This window comes from Caloenas nicobarica, chromosome 4 (genome assembly GCF_036013445.1).
Source record: "Caloenas nicobarica isolate bCalNic1 chromosome 4, bCalNic1.hap1, whole genome shotgun sequence".
Taxonomy (NCBI): Eukaryota; Metazoa; Chordata; class Aves; order Columbiformes; family Columbidae; genus Caloenas; species Caloenas nicobarica.
In genome coordinates this window covers 5,118,758-5,129,724 of record NC_088248.1, presented here as the reverse complement: position 1 = coordinate 5,129,724, position 10,967 = coordinate 5,118,758, and the positions used below count along the sequence as shown (strand labels likewise).

At 47.4% G+C, this 10,967-nt stretch overlaps 1 protein-coding gene across 1 annotated transcript; it reads left to right on the top strand.

The window, feature by feature from the left end:
• Nucleotides 1–7,224: 7,224 nt before the first annotated feature.
• Nucleotides 7,225–9,908, top strand: LOC135987970 (histone H2A.Z). The gene is made up of 5 exons (XM_065633408.1): nt 7,225–7,381; nt 7,774–7,851; nt 8,739–8,852; nt 9,293–9,422; nt 9,569–9,908. The coding sequence occupies exons 1-5, from the start codon at nt 7,379–7,381 to the stop codon at nt 9,628–9,630; spliced, it is 387 nt and encodes a 128-aa protein (XP_065489480.1). The 5' UTR covers nt 7,225–7,378; the 3' UTR covers nt 9,631–9,908.
• Nucleotides 9,909–10,967: the final 1,059 nt, after the last annotated feature.

Genomic DNA, 10,967 nt, shown 5'->3' with positions numbered 1-10,967 from the left:
GTTGGCAAGTAGCTCCCTGTGGCTTCACCCCACCCGGTAGCAGTGGCTTTCAGGAGCTGGCATCGCTTCCCAGCCAGCTGTGAGGGGTCCAGGGCATCATCAAACAGCAGAGCTCCCTCCCCAAGCCCAGCCCCACGCTTACCTCCCACCTGCTCCATGCCAAGCGGGGGCGATTCCCACCCCCTGGAGAAGGATTTGCCCGGCAGGTATCTGCACTGCCCCTTCCCTCCCGTCGCCGCCGCGCTGCAAGCTTCATGTCCCCCATCTCTCCCTCCCGCAGGAGGTCTGAGCGCCTCGTTTTAACCCGCTCTGCTCTCTGTCCTGCCATGCGCTGCCGCCACCCTGCCGTAAGTCTCCCCCATCACCGTCCCGTAGTTTTGCTCCTGATTTATGGTAGCAGCGGCCCAGCTGCTTCACTAAGATAAAAGGGATGGACACTCGTCCTCTGGCAGTCACAGTAAAAGAGATGCTCCTGCTGGAACCCTTTCAAACCACCGATGTTTAACTCTCTCTGTGCTGAATATTTATTTTCCTTCAGGCTGCTCCCAGGTGTTGCAAGGCCCCACCAGTAAATCATCGTATTTGACACATTTGATGAAGATTTTTTCTTTCTGCTTTTCGCATAAGAAGGCAAGTGCTTCACAAGCTATGATAATGCTACTCACCGCTGCAAGTGTTTGGTATCTTATTATTTCAATTGCGTGGCCTCCACAGGCACATAGGATCTAATGCGTTGGATTTTGGACAAATGCAAGAAGATGCAGGCCCAGCCCCAGGTGAGAAAATTAGAAAAGATGCAATGATGTTTAATCAGGAAATTATCAGAACATATAAAACTCTCACAAAATTTTACAGGATGGGATTTTGTTTTTAAGCTAGAAGAGAGTTTACTTGTTAAAGGCAGTCATTTAATAGCTGTATAATTATGCCTCTGTTAATCTGCAGTAACTCCATCTAGTGACTTTCACACACTAAATTCTATTTTGCCTTCACATCTAAGAAAATTTCTGTTTTTAGCACAGGATCCCTAAATATGTTACCTTTCCTGCTCTGAAGCCCTAGCAAAGGATCTTAACCAGATGGCCGTCACACAAGGTCCATCCTGTGCAAAAGTCTGACCCTGCCTGGATGCCTGACAGTAAAAAATAAAATGTTGGCGGTTTTTTTTTCCAATTTTACAGCAAGATAAGTGCTGTGCTTTGGTTTTAAAGGCAAGATACCTCCATTCCCCAAGAACAGGGATGCCTCTTTAGCAGCGATGACTCAGCCTAAAGACCATACTGAAGAGAAAACCTTCCATCCTTTCATCTTTCAGATAAGGTTTTTATTTCTTATGTTGTGCTGCCACCATTGGACCTATTTTATTTGCTCAGTCACAGCCCCATTACCATTTAAGAGATCCATCTTCATGCCCCTGGTCAAAGAGTGAACCATTTTCACAGTATATCAAATTTAATTGCTCATTAATCGTTAGATTGCAGGACCAATTGCTTCCAAGTGCCAATCTCTGCATTAAGGAAACTAAAATAACTCAGAAATTTGTAAAACAAGTCCAAAGCAGAAGGATCTTCACTGCAGCAAAGAGCAAGGAAGAGATGAAGATGAGGAGTCTAATACCCACTTACTCTTCTTTTTTTTAGCTACAATCATTAGTATTTAAAGATAAAGGGGAACAAACAAACAAACAAAACAAACAACCTCTCAGTGAGTCCTTCTTCTGGGGAATGAACCACCCTATAGCTGCAATCCCAAATTTGGGCAGAAGTGAGCTCCTGAGTTATTCTTATCATTGTTTGTAAAGGCATATTGGTAATAGTTATATTCATACTGACACCTCTCCTAGCTCTGTGAAATCGGTACTTTTCTCAGTATAAAACAGACCCTGGGGCTTGCAGTTCTTTGTTGCAGGTGACTAAAAATGAGAACGTTATTATTAATTATGCATTATTCAGTGAGGGCTATGCTGTCTGTGTTATAAGCTGGGTTGCAGCACAGGGCCCCCTTCCAGCTGTAAGCTTAAGTTACTTCTCCACAAAAATCAACTTACACCACAAGTAAAAGGTAAACCAGGTTGTCAATCTAGAGACAAATGACAGCTGTAGTAGCTGTCTCCTACCAACAAAGAAGAATTCGATCCCTTCCACCTGCAGTGACTTTGGCAAGAAAAGGACAAGCTCCCCAGTGAATTTTCTCTCTGCTCTTCTAAGGGGCACGTGGCATTTCTGGTTTTCCTTTCATCTTCACAGAACAAGTTGTGAAGAACCTTTTCCAGCTCCTGCAAAGGGGCATTTTGATTGGAAACCCGGAACAAGCCACTTTCAGGAAAACATAATTTTCTTCCTGTTTCTTTTCTGCGTAAAGGATTTCTCAAATCGCACGATTTCCCTTCTGCGTTGGTGTGGTCAGGGCTAGAGGTGCCCAGATACTCCACCTCAGTGGATAGGTGGATGAAAAGTGCTGGAAGAAGAGTGTAGAGACTTAACAGGACAAAGCTGCTGTTTGGAAGAGGTGGTGATTAGACTGCAGTCCCACAGAGAAAAGAAAGGATTTTCTTTTCTAAGGATTGCACTGAAAACCAGATGCGAAACACTGCCTTAGTCCTATTTGATTCTGAACTTTTGCTACTCTTTGTTCCAAATTAACTGAAAACTTCTAGTGAGCAGACTGATTGAAGAAACACAATTATTGAAATAATTATATAGTATATATTATTGAAAGAATGAACCAAAATAAGACATGCTCATAGCACACTGCCCGTTCCAAGCAAACACGGTGACTCCACCACCTCAGACACACACTGTTTACAATGTAGGCTTAGTCTGGGAGTCATGGTAGATTAAACAACAAGAAGCGATTGGCCCAAAAAGGTTTTTCCAAGTTGCTTTATGAGGAAAAGAAATTCATATAACCAAATTGCTACAACTGGTACAAGCCTATTTAATGACAATGTCCTCTGGGCATAGGTATCATGGGGCAAATTAGATCCAACTTGAGAGTTCCCCATCTTGAAGACAGTTGGAGTAGGTCCTTGCATATGGCTTTATAGCACAACACAAAATATCACATAAATATTAGTTCAGTTACCATACTGAACAGAGCTCAAACAGGGAGGACTGAGGCCTGAAGCAGCAACAAGAGAGAGGGGGAGGATAAGTTTCTGCACAAGACAGTAGGAAGGATGAGGGTAAGGATTTCTGGCCTCATTTCATTTTGCCTAACTGTCTATAGCTTCCTTTCACAGCTGGCTAAACAAGAACAAGATAAAAATCTACTCAGACTAGTCCTTATGACACCCTTAATAGTGGATACAAGAGCGTACAATGGACACCAGTGTAGATATACGGGCAGTTCAAGTCTCTCTGAGATCAGTATGCAAGTGTTAACCACAGATCTATTGCAGAGCAAAGCTGTTTCCAGATACCAGATTAACAAATGTGTCTGTTAAACCAAACACTTGCATCCATTCGTCACTACGCACAGCACAACAGTGCAACCGGAGAGGATGTGATCTTCCTGAACCCAAATACAGCAGCCGGTAGGGAAACCCAACCGAGCAGAACCCTGTTATTTGATAGAGGTTCTGCAAAAGGGCAGCAGGGAAGCCCTCAGCAGGGGGGGCAGGACCCCAGGGGCAAATACAAGCCCATACTGTAATTGATCTCACCACAAAAATAGAGTCTAAATGAATGCAAGCAGTGGTTACAGATTTTTTAAAAATGAATAAGCAAATAAATAAATAAACATAAACAAACAAAAAATGAAAATTAAAAAATTAAAAAACCCCACAAACTAATTCACCTAAGGGGGAGTTAGGCCAAAGCTAGGCATCCTAAAAATTGTATACTAAAAACCAAGCTGTCTCTGCTTAGCTGTCACCTAAAAAAAAATAATTTCCCAAATGCCTTCCCCTGTGTGGCTTTGAAGTTCCCCAGATACTCAAATTTGTATCCCAGGAATACCATGGCAGGGCTGAGCAGCTAGGTGTGTATCTCCCATACAACCTCCTTCAGGATCCAGAATATTCCCTGAGGAATGTGATAGAAAAAGCTTTTTGGGAGCACTTCATACACTGGTCTATTAATGGAGATGATCTCCACCATTTCTGCAGAAACTAAAGCCCTGCGGGGAACAGATTCAAGAGAGAGTCCAAATAATATCAGGCTCGTGAGTTAGTGAAGGGTAAGGAGTGGTCTCTGCTTTAGAGAATGTGTCCATATTTTGGAGGCAAGTAAAAATGAGTGTTAGTCTTGAAGGAAATCATATTAAGTAGTAGATAGAGCAGAAAGGAAAAGCAGCACTACACTCCAGTTCTCCAGCACATCAGGATTGCCTGTAATGTGCTACAACGAAAGGAGGTCAGTCACGGGACTCCTAACGCAGATGACGGTTTAGTACAGCATCTTGCAATGAGAAGCATCAGAAAAGCATCAGAAAAGCTTAATAAAGCTTAATAAAGCAGTGGCACAAGGGCTGGGTAAATGATGCAAAGTCCTTCATCACTGTGGCCTTCGAGGTAACAAAAATGCACCCCAGCACACCTTGCCACTGAGACCACAGGGTGTGAAAACCATTGCACAAGCCCAGCTATCAGCAATTCCCTTTTTACACCCACTGAACGGTGCACCTTTCCTCACTAAGTTCTCCATAACCTTTCCTTTTAGAGGGATTTTTTTCACCTCCTTAAAGGTAGCTACCAATGTTAATTGGACCGATAAAAGCCAATTACTCTGCTGTGTCCCCCTTGAAGCATATCTTCCATCTCCCCCATGAGGTGGTTACGTTACAAAAACTGGATAATACACTGGGGTGGTAGGCGGTACTGGTTTCATTAGGAAGATAAAGGTGAAAATGCATGTGGGATTGAGGTTATTTGTGCTCACAGCTGAGACTGAAGTTGCTTTGGGGTTGTTCCTGGTGTACCTAAACCAGCCGAAATGTCTCTCTTTAAATACCAGGGCAGGGGGGGAGCCCAGGTCGTAGCTGTTAGAGAGGGTTGTTCACCAGCACAGGGTGATCTGGAACTACTTCTTTGTTCTCTACCTGCCACGTCCCTAACCTGGTCTATTTGGTAAACACACAACTTTGCATTAGCTCAACCTTTGGTGTTAGGCTGCCTTGCCTGCCTAATCCCAGGCCTAAGGAGCCCCGAGCGGCTGAAGTGTGCAGCCGAAGTGAGCCGCCAGGGAAGCTCACAGGGGAAGCAGGGAACACGTGTGCCAGGGATTCACACCATCTGGTAGGAGGCATTTCTGTTCCACTTCCTAGCACTCCTGCGGACAGAAAAAAAAAAAAAAAAAAAAAAAGGAGGAAAAATAACTTTTTATCCTCCTACATCTTGCATACTGTTCCCAAAGGGCTTCATGGCCTGCAACTTGGTTTCTCTTGCCTGTAAGGAAAATGGCAAATGTATCTTTGCTGCAGGCACTTCAGCCGGAAATAATTTTTAAAACAGCCGGTTGAACGTAATCTTATCTTCTGCAGGGTTCTGTACAATCGAGAGGTTTGTTTTTAAACTGTAAAAAAACCATAAAGCCTCTTCTTTCTTGCTGAGGAGAGCATAAACAGCTAATGCTTCAAACAGACAGAAGCACCAGACAGTTACATAAAAACAAACCGCTAGATTCCTGCATGTAGGAGTGTGTGCTCTCAATTCCGCGCCTGTGCCTGGAAGTGGGTCTCACACCAAACGCCTGAACTGGAGCTTGGGTGTTGAAGGCTTGGAGGACGTGGCCTTGGGCTGTTTGGGGGCTCAAGCAAAGGGTCCTTTGTAACCGGGGGACCAAGGATTTGTGGTCAGCCGTGGGAGTGGAAGAGCCACGAAGTTTTACATTTTTACTATTTCAGTAAACAGCTGAAAAAACCTTGAAGAGGAGCTCTGAGGATCAGCATGTACCCTCCTATCTTAGAGCTCTGAGTATTTTGCTTGTTGTAGACCTGAATAAAGTGAAAACATTACAGCAAGGAGAGTCTCCTCACAACAACTTTATCGCCCATTAAACGTCTATCTGTAAAAGTAGTTATCATGCTCGGTACCCTTCAACAGAAAGGTAAATACATACATTAACACCTATTAAAGTGGTGGTTTTATGATTAGATTGGTAAAGCACATGACAGATTGAGCCAGTCCTCCCTCTGATGAGCTATTCTGCCTTAGAAGGGCCAAGGTTTCTGCTGAGCTTGTTGCATACTCACAGATGGCTTGGGTGTCTCTCAGGATCTATGGAGTTCTGGAATAGCACAATGAATTGTTACTTTTTGGAGATGAAAGAGGGAGATTAACTGAGCTCTGAGGTTAAATGGGTAGCCTGCCTTTTTTTTTTTTTTTTTCTTCTGAAGTAGAAATAACAATGCTGTACTGAAAATGGCAGGCACCTAAAAAAAACGGGGCTAAGGCTTCATTTCAGGGAAATATAGGCAGGTATTCGAAGTGCCCAAGCTGAGGACATCTGCACTGCACTAACCAAACGTTACACTCAGAGTCGAATTCATGATGGACAGTTTTTAACCACAGTTTGTGATACATCCAGAGAAATGGGTTTGGGGCAGGGCTGCCCTTGGTAATCACGCATCTCTTGCGTAAGACGGAGGTAAAAATACAAACCAGAGCATGTGTCCTAATCCAGCCTAATAGTTTCTGATCCCAAGCCCGGGACATAATCTCCTTCAGGCTGCTTCTGAGGTGCTTTGTACACTAATTAACCTTATTGGAGAAAGCTTCAACCGGCAGCATGGTGGATCTAAAGCAACTGGCGTAAAAGGCGAGGCAGAGCTCGGCTCGGTGCAGGAATGGGCCCTGGCGATTGATAACCCTTCAGGAATGAGTTGGGGCGTTGGTGGCTGCTGGCGACCACCTCTCACACCTGAAATATTGGCCGAGGGCGGCCCGGGGGGGCTCCGGGCCGGGCAGCTCGACCAGGGAACGCCAAGCGGAGCCCGGGCGTTGGCCGGCGGCATTGGGGCAGCCCGTGGTCAACGCAGCGGCGCTGGGGGCCGCAGCCGGCCGGGACTCAGCGGCCCCCGCCCCCGCTGCTCTCCTGGGCCGTCACAGCGGCCCCCCCGCCCAGGCGCCGGTCCCTTTAAAGGTGGGCGCGGCCTCTCCCGCACTGCGCATCGTGCGGCCGGCACCGCCCCGCCCTGCCATTGGTTGTCGCTGGGGGAGAGCGGCCCGCCCCCGCCCGCAGCCATTGGCTGGGGGCGAGGCCGGGGTTCCCGGATGCAGGCGCGCTCGGCGGTTATAAAGCGCCGGGGGAAGGCGGGAGCGGGCGCAGTTTGAATCGCGGCGGGTCGGGGCAGGTCGGCGTTGCCGCAGGGGCGCCGTGCGCGTGGGACGCTCGTCTTCCTTTGTCTGCACCTGCGCGGCGCGGCGCTGCTGTTCGCGATGGTGAGGAGCCTCTGTGGCCCGGGGTTCGGCTCGGGTGGGGGCGGGCGGCCGCGCCGCGGGGAGGTGCCGGGGGCTGGGGGGATGGCGGCCGGGGGGGCGGGAGCGGGCGCGCGGGGAAGGGCAGCGCGCGCCGGTAGGCACGTTACCTGCCGGCTGGCGCGCGGGGCGGGGGGGCAGGGAGAAGCGGGGGGGGGGGGGGGGGGGGGAGTCGCACGCGCAGTAGTGCAGCGGGGAGAGGGCGTGGCGGGCGCGCATGCGCATGTGGCGCTGGGTGCAGCGGGCGGCGCGCATGCGCCTGGGCGGCGGGAGGGGAGGGCGGGGGCGGCGGGAGCGCATGCGCGGGAGCGGCGCTGCTCCCGCGGGGCCTCAGCTCTGACACTGCGCTCTGCCAGGCCGGCGGCAAAGCTGGGAAGGACTCCGGCAAGACCAAGACCAAAGCGGTGTCCCGTTCTCAGCGGGCTGGATTGCAGGTGAGCGGGATAGGGGTAAAGAGAAGTCATGTTGGCCTTCCATCTCATGGTTGGTTGTACCTTGTGGAACCTGCACAGTCTGCCTTTTGTCTGTTGTCCGGAGTGGGGTAAGGATCTGTTTGACCCTCGAGTCTGTTAATGTCTGCTTTGAGTATTTTCCAACCTTTTGTGTGAGAGGGAAGAGAATTCCCTTCTGGCTGTTGCTATTGCTGGTGGTTAGAACTGTGGAGCTGCTGATGTGAATCCCAGAATGTCAGGGGTTGGAAGGGACCTCGAAAGCTCATCCAGTGCAATCCCCCCGCCGGAGCAGGAACACCCAGATGAGGTTACACAGAAGGTGTCCAGGCGGGTTGGAATGTCTGCAGAGAAGGAGACTCCACAACCTCCCTGGGCAGCCTGTTCCAGTGTTCTGTCACCCTCACTGAGAAGTCTCATATTTAAATGGAACCTCCTGTGCTTCACTTTGTATCCATTGCCCCTTGTCCTATCATAGGTTGTCACCAAGAAGAGCCTGGCTCCATCCTCGTGACACTCACCCTTTTCATATTTATAAACATTAATGAGGTCTCACCTCAGCCTCCTCTTCTCCAAGCTCCAGAGCCCCAGCTCCCTCAGCCTTTCCTCACACGGGAGAAGCTCCACTCTCTTCAGCATCTTCATGGCTCTGTGCTGGACTCTCTCCAGCAGTTCCCTGTCCTTGAACTGAAAGGCCCAGAACTGGACACAGCTTGGCATACAGTGTTCTTAGCTGGACTCTTGAGTGTTTAAATGTAGCCTAGTTCCAGTTGTACTTCTGACACCGGGATTCTCTTGCCCAGTGTGAGGTTTAGAGTAGTACCTTTTTCTGTCTCTGTCACAGCCTGTTCATACTTCTGTTATTTTTCCAGTTCCCTGTTGGCCGCATCCATAGGCATCTGAAGTCTAGGACTACCAGCCATGGGCGTGTAGGAGCCACAGCCGCTGTGTACAGTGCTGCAATCCTGGAGTACTTGACAGCTGAGGTAAAGCTCCTGCAAGGGGTGCAAGCAAGTTGGTCAACTCTGAAATGGCATCATGACCAGAGCCGGCTGTATTTTGCCAACATGGACTAGGCTGTGAACCATTCACTTCCTTTGAGCTAGTTTTAAGTTTTGCATCATCAGGAGACTGTGAAGCACGTGAGACCTTTTGCTCTGCATTTTGTGCAGATCAGGTAGCTGTGACATGCAGGAGAGATGGGAGGTGTAAAGTATTTTATGAAATGTGGTATTACAGCATGTCATATCTGTTGTAAGCACTCTTTGGGAAGACTAAATGAAAGGGAAGAACCCTTTCAAAAGATGCATTATTTGCTGACTTGGTATCGCTAATAGCGTATTTATCACAGAGAATAAAATAGCTAAGGCCATGCAATTAGTCTCACTTGACTTTTGTAACTCAATTTAAAAATTCTTGTCCTCAGGTTCTTGAGCTGGCAGGAAATGCATCCAAAGACTTGAAGGTGAAACGCATCACTCCCCGTCACCTGCAGCTTGCAATTAGAGGAGATGAAGAATTGGACTCTCTCATTAAGGCAACAATTGCTGGTGGTGGTATGTAAATTGCTTGTTAACTGTTAGAGCTGAGTGGCAAGAACTCTGACAGGGCACAGGTTGCTTAATGCTGTCATTTGTTTGAAGTGCAAAGTTTAGAAAAATTGTTAAAGAGAAATAACATGGTTTTAATTGTTCTTTCTTAGGTGTAATACCGCATATCCACAAGTCTCTCATTGGAAAGAAAGGACAACAGAAAACTGTCTAAAGGATACCAGGATTCCTTGTTATCTCAGGACTCTTAAGTACTTAATTGTCCAGTGTTGGTGATTCCAGTGGACTGTATCTGTGAAACACAATTTTGCCTTTTTGTAACTTGGAGAAGCTTTGAGCTTTCTAACAAACCAAATTTCTGCATTGAAGTCTTAACTGTATTTAAGTGTTACCATGGCTTCAGAGAAGCTATTGTATTTGTAGTGGGTTTTGGTTGAGCTGACTGCTTTTTGGATTGGCTTAAATAAAGGAAGTGTTTGGTTTTGTACAGACTTTTCATCCACTAGAGTGGAAATATTCAATAAATGTTATATCAAGACTGATGGTCTCTTGTCCACTAACTGAAAAATGTCTTGACTGTGCAGCTCAGTTGTTCCGGAACATGCAACTTGGACAATCCTACCAGCTGTCCTTGGCCTGTCTGGAAATAAAGTCCTAGAATACTGTACTTGCTAAATGCCATCAAGTGCAATGGCACAGGGGTTTTATCCTGCAGTTACATGTGACAGCTTTAGTAGCAGATAGGCTATTTAAAGCCAGTTTTACTTGATGTCAGCCTTCACAGAAGGAAGGCATTGGTTACCAAAGAGGAAGAAGGTAAACTGAGTGGATGTTGAAGAGCCAACTTTGATCGTGGCAGAGCCTGACTCCTTGCTGTTTTTTCTTAGAAAATATCGGAGACACAAAAAAAATGGTCTGTACTGCAGCAGCCTCTGCTGACTTGTAGGGTATGAACTTTAGAGAAGAGTCTAAAGCAGCTTCCAAGGTAGTAGGCAAATGGCTCTGTCTTGGTGTGGCCTTTTCATGGGTGGGCTTTACTTCTGTTGGCTGCAGAGATCTGAACTCAAAACCACTTGCTTTCTGTTAGTGATGAGGGGTTCAACTACACAATGTAAGAATGGGGTGTTACAGTTTCAACTTTTGTTGTATAGCAGCAGGTAAAGGGGGTTCTGGTCACATCTTCTGTTATGCTTCTCCAACTCCCTGCAAGTTCATCCCTTACAGAGAAGGCCTGCCTGTTGCTGTGGTGAGGAGAAACCTCATCCTTGTGGGGAGGCAGAAAGTGCTGTCACACCTGGCTCTTGGGGCTGGGGGCAGCAAGATCCAGAACTGCCCCTCCAGCAGTGAAATGCTTCCAATAAAGCTGCTTCTGCATTGGATAGGCTGATCTGTTTCTGCAGCCTCTTTCAGGTGATAATCTCTGCTGCACTGCTCCGGCTGGAAGGTGTTGACCTAGATCAGAGAAACAGGTAGAAAAACACATTTAAAAGATGTGGGAACAATCTCAGATCCTCCACCTAGTTACTCAAGATAATACATCATGGGGATTCT

Coding starts and splice junctions, on each gene's coding strand:
- LOC135987970 (XM_065633408.1), top strand. Junction 7,852..8,738: donor CTCAGCGGGCTGGATTGCAG/GTGAGCGGGATA, acceptor TTATTTTTCCAG/TTCCCTGTTGGCCGCATCCA. Junction 8,853..9,292: donor TGGAGTACTTGACAGCTGAG/GTAAAGCTCCTG, acceptor TCTTGTCCTCAG/GTTCTTGAGCTGGCAGGAAA.